General features: G+C 37.5%; 1 protein-coding gene across 3 annotated transcripts in view; it reads right to left on the bottom strand.

Annotated features, from left to right (window-relative positions):
• Positions 1-1,999: 1,999 nt before the first annotated feature.
• Positions 2,000-15,986, bottom strand: part of CRIM1 (cysteine rich transmembrane BMP regulator 1) — a 189,354-nt gene continuing 175,367 nt past the window's right edge. For all 3 annotated transcript variants that reach the window (XM_080341203.1, XM_080341204.1, XM_080341205.1), the window contains 5 exons: positions 15,071-15,292; positions 10,353-10,547; positions 9,141-9,263; positions 7,590-7,777; positions 2,000-4,903 (listed from right to left, as the gene is read on the bottom strand). In XM_080341203.1, the coding sequence (XP_080197329.1) occupies positions 4,727-4,903; positions 7,590-7,777; positions 9,141-9,263; positions 10,353-10,547; positions 15,071-15,292 (905 nt within the window). In that variant the 3' untranslated portion in view covers positions 2,000-4,726. The remainder of the gene's footprint in view (positions 4,904-7,589; positions 7,778-9,140; positions 9,264-10,352; positions 10,548-15,070; positions 15,293-15,986) is intronic.

The raw sequence follows: 15,986 nt of genomic DNA, 5'->3' as shown, positions 1-15,986 counted from the left end.
TCCCGGCCGCGCGCGCTCCCGCTTCCTCCCGCAGCTCGGGGCGGGGCGTGTGGCGGCGCGGGGCGGCCCGGCGGCCGCGGCGGGAGGGCCGGCCGTTCAGCGGCGAGGCGGGCGAGCCTCGCGCTCCCCAGGCTCTCGGAGCGGCGGACGGGACGCGGGTGTCCCTGGGGCCGTGGCCGGCAGTGAAGCGGCGCATCTCCGACACCGCTTGCAGAGCGAGGAGTGGTGCTTCCGAGGCTCCGAGCAGGGGCTGTTCACCGGCGGGGGGAAAGGGGAGCGAGGAGTGTCTGCAATAGTTTCATTGTAACCCGGTACCCTACGGATGGGCGGCTTTTTGACTCATTCCCCTCTCCTCCAGCCACCTCACACGTATAAAACCAGGTGTTGGAGACACTTGGTTCTTAGCAGCACAGTCACTCCCATGCCCATCCTGTGCTGGCTTTATATTTTATCCTTATGTGCAATAGCTGGTGATGGGCTTTTTTTATCTAGTACTTTTTTGAGCTACAGTAAGTTTCCAATATCCCACAGTACATAGCAGGATTTTTCTCTGCTAACTTCTTGAATTTGGTTTCAGCCTCCTTTAAGTTTCTTTTCACACTTGGCATTTGGAAAGAGACGTAGTGGAAAATTCATTCCCTGTTAAGCATCTGCATGCCACTGAGGTAAAGACTTTTGCCATATTCTACTCAGCTTCAGCTTTTTCAAGCTGACAAAGCGCAGTAAACAAAAGCATTCCAAATGCGATCCTTTCTGACTCTGGGAGTAGGGCAAAGGAGGCCGGGACTGCCTTGCGTGTTCAAATGTGGATGCACCATTGTTTTATACATCAGCACAACGATGTTTTCTGTTTCATTCTGATAAAAAAATGTTTGCAGGCAGAATTTGAAGATGCTCTTCTAGAAGACATAGTCTTCCATAGCCATAGTCTTAGGAAGGAGCAAAAATTCTGGAACAGGTAACTAGCAAGGGAAAGGAAATTACTGGAAATTCAGCATAAAGGGATGCACAAAAATACCCACCTATCCTAGTCAAAGTCAATTATGGGCTTTGCAGTAACTGTTACTACTTGTGCATTTTGGATTATTGCAGTTGACTCTGCAAGAACATCAACTCAGTAGTCAGTAGCAATCCAAACAGTAAATATGGTGCTAGATGCAGGGTGTACTTTGAACAACGTGGACATTTTCAGTGCCTTCACCCTTGATCTCAAATGGATGTAGTAGAATGAGAAGTACAGGGAATGGCAAAGTTGGCCAGAAAATATGGAATGGCTCCCAAAGAATTGTATTTTGGGCTTTTCAGCACAGAAAAAAATGGAGAGAAGATAGCAGTCTCTAAATGAATCGGTGGCGTTTAGATACTGATCCACTGCTTCTTTGAATGCAGAAAATCGGGGATATCAAATGAAAGCATTAAAAGGGTAGGTCCAAAGAAAGAAAAGGAGGCAGTCTTTCATGGAGCAAGTAGTTAAGCTGAAAAACTCCTTGCCTCAGGAAGTCACATACCAGAACTTTTATATGAAGTCCATTAACTTACAAATTAATAAAAAAAATTATAAGCTAATAAGTAAATAGATGATCTGTGGCTCAGGAAGTTCACGAAGTATGTATTCTGATTCCACACGCTTTCTATAGGATCTCACATTAGAGTCCAATATGATTGATTATGGCTTTCTGACAGGTACAACTAGAACACAGAGACTCAATGTCAAGGCAAAGGCCTAACTTTCCATCTTTACTGAATGCTGGAACTATTTGGAATTCCACAAATCCCTCATGTGAAGATTCTTTAGTGTAAAATCTAGAACTTTCTGTGACTGAAAACTGTTCTTTACCCACAGTATGTTCTGAACTGTCCTGATCTAAGGTCAGCAGGATGATAATAGGAATTCCTATTCCCAGTGAAAAAAATCTCACAATATCAAGATATAAACTAATGTCTCGAGGACCTGTGCACAGAAGTAATAAATATAAACATTTAAGAAAATACACATGAATAGGTTTAAAATTTTTTTATTGTGCTGCCAAGAGCCAAATTACAAGAAACCGCCTTACAGTTAAAAAAGTAAACAAGCAATCTGCTGAACCGTAGTGCACTCCAAGTGCCACATATGCATCTATTTTTCAGAAAATTTTATCTGCATTTCTCTTACAAGAGCACAACAGGAACCAAAGTAAAAGAGTGTAATGGATACAGCACATAGGATAAATCATATCTTTAAAATAATAATAATAATAATAAAATAATAATAATAAAAAACATTTTACACCATGTCCTATATCCTGCTAATATTTTCAGAATATGGCCTTGATTGTAAAACAAAAGCAAGCATTTACAATTTCTGGATAAAGACTGCTTACTCTTATGCAAGGAATGGATGTTTTGTCTTGACAAAAATCTTTGTAGTTACTGGACAGAAATATCTCCGTTTCAACATCAGATCGAGTACAAAACACTGGGGAGACTACATTTTTTCTTATTGGTGGTTGGAAACTGAAGTTATATAAGCGGAAAAAATGTTGACCCTCAATGATACACCTATTTTTTTCTTGGATGCAAACAGCTAGAACACCTTTTTGATATCTTAAAACAAAAAAATTGTTAATCTTCAGATTAATAAATTAGGTCATTATAATAATAAATTAGGTTTTTTTTTTCAGTTTTAAAGTTCAGCAACCTCTGACCAAGTATTTACAACAATACTTGAGAGTTCCTTTACAAAAAATACATTTTCTTTTCACATTAAGCATACTGGGTATCTGTGTCTCTTATGACAAGCATTTGTAAAAGAAAAAAGGCAATGCACAAATGGGTAATTAGTATAAAAGTGCCAAGACCTGTTTGGAAAGTTAACATTGTATTACACAGTCAGAGTTATAAATGAGGCAAGCTACAACAAACTTCCAGCTTAATGTGGACAATATTCCAGTAGTTGTTTCAAACAATTGTTTGAAAAAACAAAAACAAAGAAAGAAAAAAAAAAAAGAAAATCCAGGAGCTGATGGTGTTATTTTATGGAGCTGATTAGTGCTGCATGTATATTGTCATCAGTGTCTCTAGCCAACGCATTCATTACAAAGCCTTTTTAAGGCTAAGCAGGAAAAGAAAAATAAGAAACACCCTGAAATGTAGCAAGTAGCAAGAGCAACGCTTACTGCTATAATCGTGCACGTACTGTACACACGCAAACACAAGAGAGCACACACACACACGCGCACACACAAACACTTTCAAATCAAATCAAATCAAATCAAACTGTAGGTAGAATGAGATGCTCTTTTCTTGTCTTTCCTAAACTCACAAGCGATTAAGCACTGATATGGAATGCCTGTTTATCTTTTTCTGCTCTGGGTAAAATCTCTCTCAGATAAAAATACATTCAACAAGAAAAAAAATAGAAAAAATATATACTGTATACATAGCATTTTATATATACAGTATATATATGTATAGTGTATATACACATGCACGTATATATACATATGTATACCTACATGCATTTGTATATACATATATATACACAAACATACAAATACTTTTTGTTGTTTTTAGCATAATTATATTTACATAAATATTCCTATAATGCTAAAGTTTAAAGAAGCATGATCTCCTTTTTTTTCTGAGCTTCAAAAAAGGTGCTTGAGTAATATACAATTAAAATTAAGCAGCTTCCTAGCATGGAAGTAGTTTCTAAATCTGCATACCAGTAAATAAGAACATCAACAGGAAAAAAACAACAACCTTAAAACAGTCTCTTTTTTACTCTCTTGTAAGCAAGAGCTTTGTCCAACAAAAATATTTTTCCTTCTCCTGTATGAACAACCAGAGATTGATATAAAATAACAAAACAAAACCACAACAGACAAAACAAACAAACAAAAGCCCCTGGAACTGCATGGTGTTCTTGACTTTTCCTTCCTTCCTTCCTTCAATACTGCTGTCAAAAGATCCAGTGCTCATATCAGGAATTACTTAGGCCTCAGTCATTTGCTAATCTAGCCAATCAGCTTTGAAAAAAAAAAACAAAAATAAAAACAAAAAGCAGCACAAGGTATAATTTTATACATCCTTAATAAACCCACCCTTTATTTTCTGCTATAACCTTTTCCTTGCTATTTCATTAACTACTGCAGCTTCTCATCATATAGAAAAATATTTGTAGCTACACCACACCTGTGATGTGACAAATTCTGTTCTACGAGTATATTACTGTAGCAACAGCTGGGAAAAAAAAAAATCAGACCTTTTCATTTTTTCTTTTCACCTGGGATTAGGCTTTGCTGCAACAGGTGCAATTTCAGAGCAACAGGAAAAAACACTATCCTGCTGCTCGGCAATATTTCTTATTCATTTTCTTCTCCAGCCAAGCATGACCAGCTTTTTCTTCTCTGAAGCTTCCTTTTACCTCATTGCCTATCCTTAGCCCCTGATTTCCCCTCCCAAGAAACCTCTATAGCTATGTTACAAGCAAATACATCTTAACAAGTTTTAAAACTTTGGTTCTAAGAAAACACTTGGTCAGTTATCTCAAGGAAAAGTGGGAATGCTTTTTCTGGCACATTGCAGGAGTCAGAGCTCATCCCAGTAAGGTCTTAGAGCTGTACATGTAGTCACAAATCCAATACAATCCACTAAGCAAGTGCACAATTCTAGTTTTATTTTAATAGCAGACTTAGTCTCTCTCTCTCTCTGTTTCTTAAATCCTTGGTAAGGGTGCAATTCTTCAAACTGTCTGATAGAAATTATCTGCCTGTAGGTTGTTCTGTTTCTGCATGCTGTAAAATCCACTGTATCTTGAATCTGGGTCTGCAATTCTTAGCATCCTCTGAGAACTGTCCACCTGGACCATGGTACCTTTCTTGCAGTCCACATATACGAGTTGATTGTTTAGACAAGAAGGCTGTTAACACAGAAAGGAAATATTGATTAAATTAAAAAAAAAAAAATTGTATTCTGCATGTAATTAAAAAAGTCTTTGTGGTTCGAGTCCATAAGCACAACAAAATCAAACAGGCATTGGAAGAGTCTACTTTGCTCAACTTGGTAAAGGCTTGTGCCAGGCACAACAAGACAACACACCCTTCTGTATCACCATTTTTCATCTTCTGAGTGGAGCTCTGGTATTCTCCTATCCCAGATGGAGTGGTTTAACTGCTCTTTGTTAGCCTAGCACCACACAAGCGCTTAACCTGGTTGCCCCTGATGTGCATCAGCTCGTTTCCAAGATATTAACAGCCTCTTTATTGCTGATCATTTTCAAGAATGTTTTGTTTCTGGTTGCAGTTCCACTAAGAGAATGCGAGAGATCTCAGCTGTTAAAGTTAATTCCTGGCATGAAGTGTCCTATGGGATCCTTCTGTATTCCTTTCTGAGGTGATTTATGTATTACCTCCTTAATTAAGAAAACATCCACCTTTTTTTTCTAGTATTTGCTAAGCTTTATACCCTTGCAAAGCAGTGTGTTACTGTGGAGATGCCAGTGTTGATGTGGCACTTGGCAGTTGTCCTTACCTGCTTATAAGTATAGTATAGGGGATTCAACTTTAGGCAAGCATGAATAAATGAGCGTTTGAGTATGTAATGATCTACAAGCATGAAGACACATAAAGTATTACTCAAAGAAAGAGCTGAGCTATGTGTGCTCCTGCTATTCCTCTGTTTCAGAATCCTTCAACTGGAAGATTCTGCAGCTGAGAGTAAGGTGAAACAACTCTGGGTGAGCATTACCTGAAATGTTTGTGGGCTAAGCGTGAAGGAGGACAGGCAGTAAGAGTACTCTGTGGATACATATGAAGTTAGTGACAATGTGTATGCATACCCATGCTCTAAGCATACATGTGGACAGCAAATCTTAAAAATTTCCACTGACATAGCTCCTTTTTCCAAGATTTAAATCAGAAAACCAGAAGGGTCTTTATTACTAAAAATTTACATTCAGTAACCCTTATAACAAAAAGGGGGTTTTACCCATTTATTACAAAACATTATTTTAAAATGTCTTACATTCGGATCTTCAAAAGTCTACAGACTGTTTTCAAAAAGAATTCCTGAGATTTACTGATATTAATGGAATCAGGGTGAAACACTAGCAGTCAATCTGTCATTTTAAGCTTTTTTTCTATCATATTTCTTTTGGTATTGATATGAATTAAGCACAGTTGTTAATTTGTTCTTTATGAAATAGGTAGACTATTTTAAACAGAAAGAACATAAGCTAAAACAAGCTTGCCAAAATTTATTACCAAGAACCATCAGTCACCCAGCAAAGAATAGAAGAAACTAAAGTGACACTTGGTTGAAGAAACCTTATAAGAAAGGTATTTAGGGCAAGGACCCTCACAAGACATCCAAGTTTCAGTATATCCACAGACTTGCACTGAATCTGCATGTGGCTTAAAGTGAACTTTCTTAGCATATGGATGATGCCTTTTGGCGACACTGAAAAAAACATGTTTCAGCAATAGAGGTGTTAGAGGAAAACGATGTTCCATAAGTAAAAAAGTACATAGCATTATTGATTATAGTTCCACAGCTAGAAAGTTGTGACCTTCACTTCAGTTTCAATCATTTTGTCACAAAACATTTGGACAGACAGCAGCCTTTCTGAGAGTTTATGAGTAAATCTCTTAGTTCAAAATGAATTTTTAAATTGAATCCTTAAGAAATACAGAAACTGGTATTGCTCACTTGTCTTAAAAGACTAGAAGAGGAAAAATACCAATTCTTCATGCTTCCTTTTTAATTACAGTTGAATTCAATGTTATGCTCTGACTGTGTTTGTAAGCTTTCCAGAAATAACATTTTAAGAAAAAAAAGGCTCTGCAGAAGTGGCAGAAAGAATATGGGCACTGCTGTAGTGCTTTTTTAGGTGGAGCTGAAGATGCTCTGAAATTGTGTTCAAAGTATGGACAAAGTCTGTTTGACTAGAATTAGAAAGTGTAAGTGGGATAAATTGGGGAACTACTGGTATAAATGGCATTTGAATATGGAGTAAGGGCTTAGTCTGCTTATGGAACCTTTACTCAAAAAACCCAAACCACTCCTTTCATTGTTCATTTCCAAGCTACCTGCTTCTTCCTTTTTTTGGTGGAATACTTAACTGTTTTTTTAAGAGAACCCTCTTAAAATATTAATCCCAGAATTATGTGATGCAGTTATTAGAAAATGTGACAAACACTATCAGTACATACAGCACCTGATGTTGGAGAAGATTTTTAAAGCAGATGAAAGTTATGAAAGCAAAAATATTCTCTTAAGAGTTTGTCTGTAGGTAAGAAAATTGCATGTATTTATCTACACATATACAGGGTTGGAGTTTTTTTAAACTTTTTGCTGAGCTTGATTTCTATCTAGTGACAACTCATTACTATATGGAACAGGAAATGTTTTAGTTTGGTACATGAAAAAAGTAATTTAGGAGTCTAAATAAACACCAACAGACTGATCGGTATAAAATCGTGTAACACATAATGAGAAAATAATTTAAGAGAGTTCACATGATGCAAACTCAACTGCATCCCACACAATATTCTAGTTAATCTTGTTTTCCTAAAAAGTGAAAGCCTGGAAATAGACATAAATGGCACCTTTGTTGGAGCTTTGTAGCAGGAGACAGGAATCCACTGCTTTTTCTGATTGATGAGCAGAAGGACGATGATCAGTAACAGCGCTATCGTGATTGGAATTGTCACCAAGGCAACAGAGCTAACTGACGCATCTTCGCTTGGGTGCGGTCCGCTGCCCCCTCTGTACCCTCCCTGGAGATGGCTCATGTCTGCAAGGCAAATGTGAGAGTTTGTTCTTAATTATATATGGGCCTTGACCATATAGAAGAATGCAATTATAAAACTCTTAGTTGTGGATCTTGTCACTCATATGAATTAGGACCTTCTTTCCTGAAATGTCACCTTATTTATATAAATTAGAACAACTGAAAGCTAGTATCTTGCATAGTGACTGTGTTATCTGGGGAAAGGCCATCAAAAAGAGAGGAAATGCGATGGAATTTAAAGCACAATAACAAGCGAGTCTGACAATAACCTCTTAGCTCAGTTGTGTTTGCATCATCTTACCCGGTCACAACCAAATCAGCCCGTGTTTCTACGCTGAGGCAAACCTGGAAGTCTTGGGATGAAAGTCCTTATTATTATGTCTTTTCCCTTTTAAAAGCTATTAAGACAACTCTTTCATTTGTTGAGAACATGTTACAATGCTTGTAGCACTCAGCCTGTGAAAACAGAGTGCTGTAGCAAGTTTTGAATGTAATTGCAAAGAATGGTAATTTTCAGTGACATGTACAACATTCCCACACAGTTTGCAGTGTGTGTTTATAATCCCCAGCCAGGATAGTTGCAAGCTAGCTACTAATGCCTGTGAGAAATGAAAGTGCTGCAATTATAAAAGTGTAAGCTTACAATTTTGCAAAGTAGTTACATTTAATGTATCCTTTCTTCAAACAACAGCATGCTATGAGATCATACTCAGATTAAAAAAAAAATACATACAAGTCCTTCAGTTGGAAAAGATTAACAAAGACTGTGTCATAAGAGTGTTACCCTTAGCCTGGAATAACAATTTCAACACAGTTTTAAACAAAAGATGGACTTACATCCTTAAACAACTTTATTAACTCAGTGTTATTACACCTGAAGTGTTGCTATTTTTTTTTTTAAACTTTGATGTGTCTATGATATCTGTTAAGTTGTGGTACATGTTTTCCTGTTTTCATTTATTAATATAAGAATGTCAAATCAATCAAATGAAGGTCTATTAACTCCAGTGGACTGACAACAGCCTGCTTTCTATTTTTTGTAGAGGAAGAGACACTGCAGAATGATTCCTCATTCATCATTTTATTGCATTCTTAATTTTATAGAACTCCATCATATCAACACAGGTGTTTCTTCCAAGCTGAAGATGGAATGATAATGAGACCAAATTACACAAATATAATCTAATATACTGACTCATCTTTACTCAAAGCAAAATGCATGTAAGTGTTGTGCACGGAAGAATATTTTCAGATAACCATCTTTTCAAAGCATTATACAGATGCTACCTGAATAGAACAAGCAGATGCATTAAAACGCAAGGAATAAACACAGACCTAAGTTAGCCCAGTTTATATGAGATCTTACCTCTGTGAATGTGGATGATGTCATTTTCACTTGGTGTTGGCCAGTTTGGTACTTCTAATTCCATGTCTCCTCGATGGTTTGTCTTTTCAATGGGGATGTTAGTAGGTTCAGGTACATACATCTCTGTGAAATGAGATAAATGTGTTTTACAAATTACAGGCTGCTTACCCTCCCAGTGCTGCTCCTAGTTCGGGAAATACACCTGGCCATTTGCAGTGCTCTGTCCTATGAATCCTTTCATTTGTTTCAGAATTTTCACCATTACTAGTCTAGGATTTTGTTTAAAAACCCGTTTCATACTGTATAGGGGATCCATACTTGCTGCCATTATCATTATGCTAATGTGAATGGGATGATAATAGTCCTGTGGACAAATTTGCTTTTGAAAATACCATTTCAGAATACACACATTACTATAGTCACAGAATCACAGAATGTTAGGGATTGGAAGGGACCTCGAAAGATCATCTAGTCCAATCCCCCTGACGGAGCAGGAACACCCAGATGAGGTTACACAGGAAGACGTTCAGGCAGGTCTTGAATGCCTCTTGCTCCTTTGTGATACTAAATGACAAAAAGACCAAGGGAAGGCTACATCTTCCCAGCTGATGTGTAAATGGTCACTGCTGGTTTATTTGCCTGCTTTTTTTGTAATCCTCAAAGCAGGAGAACTGCAGGAGGGGGTGCTGCTGAATCTCCCCACTTGTCCTGTTGGAAGTAGTTACCAGCTGACTGCATAAGATAAGCCAACTCTTGCAGATGAATGTCAGGACTAGCTTTAAAAAAACAGTTGCAATTCTTATATCCCTTGTGTCCATAGCTAAGAAAATTTGATATTACTTTTAAGCCAAGTTAAAATGATAAATAAAGCAATATGATATTTGAAAAGTAATGAAGCGACTTTGAAAGGACAGAAATGTTGATCACTGACAGAATCTGTGAAGATGTAAGGATATTAATTTTTCTACTTCACTAATGTATTTCCATAACCTTATGAAAGGACAGAGAGGGGACAAGCAAATTATTTTTGAGTTCACAGTTCTCAGCATAAGTAAAATTCAAACTATATGTCTGCACACTGTGCCTGTCTGTTAAGAATATTCATTCTCCTGAAGGCTAAATGTCATCTTGATACTGTTCAAACACGGGCTGACGTTCAAAAACCAATTAAAAAGACTTCTTATCAGTCCTGGAAAACCAGCATCACATTACCTGGACACATGGGACAGCAGCTCCCCTCCACGTTTATGGGTTCAGCACAAGGGAGGGGTGGGCAGCTGACAGTGGAGCAGAGAGTCTGACCCTGCAGGCAGTAGCAGTGTGTGCAGCTGTCGATGTCCCAGCGCTCCTCATCAGCGTATGTCTTCCCGCTGAAGTGGCAGACCACTTTCTTTGGAACTGTATCTTCTGTTGAAGGAAAACAAAGTGCTGTGATCAGGCGGTAATGGCCAGGTACGCACAAACCTGATTTTTTCCCCAAATGCAAAAGTGAAACAGCAGCTACAAAGAAATCCCAGCTGTAACTAAAAGGCCCTCTGTCATTTCAGCTTCTTTATAAAACACATAATTAGCCTGGGCTGCTTCTCCTCATTTTCTTCATGCAAGAGGGCAGATGATTGGTACAAGAAATGATGATATCAAAAGTACTGTGAAAATTAGGGATTTTTTTTTTAATGTTTGACTGTTTGAGACTGCCAACTCCTCCTCCTCCTGGTTTCCTAGTAAATCCTATTTAACTATGGAAAAAAAGCCAAACTATCTACTTTTCTCATTACGAAGGTTCAAGAAAGATGAACTCGGTCTGGAATACTTGAAGAAAATATTAGGGAGTATGCCAAGAAGGATGAAGCAACCCTCAAGTGACCTAACTAGAAGTGCTTAGACTACTTATTATGATAGAACAGACTCAAAGGGGATCTGATCATTCCCTGTAAGTGGTTACATGGAAAACCTCAGGAAAAGGGCAATAACCAAACTCAGTACATTTTTTCATTGTTAGTGTTATATAAATTAGAAACTGGTGTGATCTTAGCCTGCAGAAAAAGTGAGGTTCCAGAACACTTCTCCCAAAGACTGAGAGCTGAAAAGCTACCAACTTTTCAGATATATTTTGATACAGTACTTAATAGGGACTTGGACTTGATGTAGCAAGTAGGTCTTGGGAAAACACTTAAAAGATTCATTCGCTTTCTACCTAAGCATTTAATACACGGCTGTTTTTTATATGGCATCCTATGCAAGCCTTTTACGTGGTCTGCAGTATACTTTCTGTTTTGATGATAAGACAGTCATTAATTACTTAGCCTAGGATGTTTCTGTCTGCTGTAGCCCTCTATAGATAATCATAATAAAGCCACAACCTCCAAAAGCCAAGCAGCATCTCATTTTCATCTTAGCTTCTTGCTACCTTTTTTACTTAGAGGTAGAAATTATTATGAAACCTGCTGATGACATGAATTTGCAGATTAAGCATACACATGAGATAACAGAATGAAACTACAAAGTAACTTCTTGTCAGAGAAGTACTGGTTTAACATTCACACTGATCACATATGTAAGTATGTCAGTCAGAATTACCTCCCAAATATATAGACTTATTAAATAATTTGGCCATCAGTACAGTTTTAAGTAGTGACAACGTAACAGACTGACATCATTTGGAATAACAAGGTTAACAGTCAGCAGAGCAGTGCAACAGATCCAGATAGATTAAATTCAAATGCAAGAAGTACTACTATGAAAATACTAATGGAATTATCTGAAAAGTACAAGTGTTCCAGACAGCCCCGGTATGGGTATCCCATGGCTTCCATGGCTGTCAGTGTGGGTCCCCACCTTTCCAAGTAGAGGATTTTTTAAGTGAATATGGGGTGTACATGGAAAAGGAAGCGTGGGAGGAAAAAGTGACTGTGAGCTGTAAAAATCACATCAGGTTCTTCCATAGATGACTTGCATGTTGGCAGACAGAGCCAGTGGAGCCCTGTGTTGGTCAGAAAATGGATATGATGGTGGAGAGGGTGAGATGCACACAGCCTGAGCTGTCAGCCCTCTGCAGACCTAAGACTGAGCCCTTCCCGTGCACTCAGGGCTGATTTGCTCCCAAAGCACCACCTTGCCCCACTCAGGACACCTTCTTCCACTCAGCAGTTGGTCTGGCTGGAATAGTCCTTTAACTTGCTCAGGCTTTTGCAAGTTTGCAAAGAACACATCACAATTTAAAACAGTAAATATTTGTTAGGAGAATGAGCAAGGTAAAGTCACAATAGCAATGTTGCACCTTTGAACCTCAAAAATTTTAAGTTCTACAAAAGTATTATTCTGTGTGTATGTCTCCTGTTTTGGTGTTCGTCTCTATGCATATAGAAGCGCACAGGGTGAAGATGAAGGCCACAACACCAACAAGTACTCAAGGACAGTGGAAACGCACACACAAAAATGCAGTTCAGAACACCGTGTCTAGCTCTACCCGTATTCTCTCAAATTTCCTCTAGCCACACCAGTAAATCAATCTCATCTAGTAAACAGTTGTTGCTCTGTCTTCTGCAGAAGACTAATCTTGTATATAATCAAATAGATATCCCTTTATCCACTCTAAACTAGAAGGTTATCTTTCCAAATCAATCTTTCTTTGCATGAAAAAGAAGAATGTTGAACCACAGGATTAATTTGATGATTCAGACAAACAACAAAGCATCCAAGGCCTGTAAAATTTTGAATTTGAACCTCTACTAACTTGTTAAGCACTAACCAGATCTGGATGCAGAAAGAAGCACAATAAAATGCAGTGCTGAAAGCTTGCCTAATTTTTGAAATTCCAATAAATGAAGAAGGCCTGTTTCCACAGAGTTTGCTGACTAAACACTAAACGCTATTACATGAAACCAGGAAGAATCTGTACAAAGATGTGCTCCAGAGTTCTCAAGAAGAGTAAACCAGTAAGAACCAGGAAGACAAAAATTAAGTGCATGATCGTACTCCTTTTACAGGCAAGATTACGCAGCTCATAGAAGCCATTAAGAAAGTAAGTTTCCATGAATTTCAGTTATTTAGACCACAAAACACACTGACAATATAGTATAGCTTAGATTAATAAAATGTATCACCATTGAAAGTCTTCATACGTGAGCATTAATTACAATCTGCCTTCTGTATTTTGTATTGCTTAGCCAGTAGTTTAAACCATTAACTTTCTACAGCTCAAACATTTAAGTATTTGCAATATTGTGCAACTATATGGGATTCAAAGTTAATTAATTAAAGCCATATCTACACGTTGTGTATGTATTTGCAAACCTGACATGCAAGGGGTAGGCACAAAGTTCTAGAGGTTTTATTTTTGTAGCTTATGGCATCAGTCCCTGTAGCGCATGCCTTCCTTGACCTAAAGAATTCTCCAGTACAGTGCTAAAGCTCAGGTTCTGACTCTACTGGTTTGATTGCACAACTTTGCCTACACTCTGTATTTTTTTAACATTAAAATGTATTCTGAATTAAAATTATCTTCATGGTTGTAAAGGCAATCATTGGAAGAAAAACCTGCAGGAAACCAAGTGTCAAAGAAACTTTAAATCTTCCCCATTTTGTATGCAAACCACAATGAGAAAATAGTAATAGGATAACATACTCCTTTCCACTCAAAACGTCCTCACCAGGAATATATATAGGGTTCCAAGGGCAACAGAAACTTCAATATCTTCTAACTTTTCCAGACATTTAGTTGATGGAATTCCTGGCATATCTTACAAATCTGTATCACTTATTATTAAAGATATTTTATCTGCAATGAATTAAAGATTTCAAGAGCTATATCAATAGTACTCATCTGAAAGGACTTCACAACCTTTTTGACAGTCTTCTGGTGAAAAACTGTATTGTTTATAGAGGGGTGAGTTGATACACGTGTTCAATTAATGACAGTTAAAGCCGTCAATTTCATTATATTCCTTTTTACTGAATTCTTTTCTACTGGAACTCCCCTGCTACTTTTGGAAATGAAGTAAGGTCTGAATGCTTTCCAGCAGTGCTACAAAAACTTAATTTCAGTAAGTTCATGATATAATTCTTCTCTATCAGCAGCTTCCATTCTACAGCCTTTGTACTTACTATGAACCCATTAAAAAAGTCATCTGTAAATAAATACTATTAAAAACATAATGAAAAAGTGATCAATAATCTCAAATTCTGCAACTTTAAAAGTGCCAAACAATTTTCACTATCTACAGCATCCACTATTCACTTCAAATACAAAACCAGTGCACAGCACTCAATTCTTTATATAACACATTTTTAGTATTTAAAAAAAAAAAAAAATATATATATATATATTTTTTTTTTTTCCCCCCAAACTTTTTCTCAAATACAGGGTGTTTCAAAATAATGGACCCAATTTGAAATCACACTGCTTTGAAACTGGGTCTACCTTTTCGAAACACCCTGTATATTCTTTCAGGTCTTCTATAACTATTTTTGATGAACTTCAGGATTTTCCTGTATTTTAATTTAAATGCCTTATTAACACTTCTCCATTCCATGTAATTTCATAATGCTTCAGCTTATCTTCTGCAGTTGTAATGAATATTTTCCTCATATTATCACGTATCTTGATATAACAGATGTTACCTGGCAGGTCTGCCTTTAAATTACATGATTTTGTGGGATGTTTTCATCTAGTAAGGTATATTACCAAATTTTCAGGAGGATGTCCTCTCAAGTTTGCAGGCAAGTTATGTCTATATCTTCCTGCACTTCTACCTCAAAACCACAAATCATGATCCTTAAATCTCCCTATGCAGATTTCCTTCTCCAGTTCAACTGAAGACACAAACTGCATCTCCCCGAAACAGGGAAAACATATTTCAATTTGGAAATATAACTTCTTTCTTATTTCCAAGAAGGGAACAGCAAGTTATTATCTATTTTTATTTGCTCACCGATGCAGTAAGGACAACATTGTCCTTTTCTCAAAACAGGTCTCTCACAGGATACAGGTGGGCAAGACTCAGAGTAGCATCTAATGACACCATCCATGCAAATGCAGCTAGTGCAGACATTGGGCTTCCAGGACTCAGCTGTCAGAAAAATATCTCCTTCATCATTTTTGCAATAGCTGGGCATACTCTCATTGCTTGACGAAGAGGGCTGAAGAGGTTCATCTGTAAATATTAACACATTAAGTTACTGAAATTAACAGTAGCTAACTTATTTCATATTTCCCTGACAGAGGGTTCACCCTTGAAGAACACAATGGAATGTAACACATTGGCTCACGACTTCAGAAGAACTAGAAGGACAGAGCCTTGTGCCTATTCAGTCCGTGCACGTGATGAGGATCTCATGATGTGCTCTAGAATAAAGTTCATGTAGACCTTTGTCAAGTTCACTCAAGAAAAAAAAAAGTAAAACAGGAAAATAGGAGAGCAAAGTGAAAAGCAATTGCCATCAGAAGCAGCCCCTCAGAAAGTCACTGTGAATGCTCTGAACTGAACGGTATATAGGAATTCAGCTTAAATTAGAGAGATTAAATTTTAAATCTAAAACTTGAATCCTAGCTTCTGCCATGTCAGTTCAAATCCTTGAATGATGCAAAGTCAAAAGCTATTATGCTGCTGTCGCCTTCGCTAGTGGACTTTTATGAGCTAATTATAAGCCGTTGAGAAACAAATAGAACTTGATTGGGCTTCAGCTTGATGCCAATGGGTCTGCTTTAATTCTGATGCCTGCACATTGGTACACATATTTCTGCAATGAAGCTGTATCTTAACAGGCATTATGGATCAAGAAATACGTATGTGTGAGCAGAGAACATATAAGAAAAGTGGAAGACAAAAAAGGATTCATAAGGGCACT

Source organism: Nesoenas mayeri, assembly GCF_963082525.1.
Source record: "Nesoenas mayeri genome assembly, chromosome: 3".
Classification (NCBI taxonomy): Eukaryota; Metazoa; Chordata; class Aves; order Columbiformes; family Columbidae; genus Nesoenas; species Nesoenas mayeri.
This window is presented reverse-complemented; position numbering and strand designations above follow the sequence as displayed.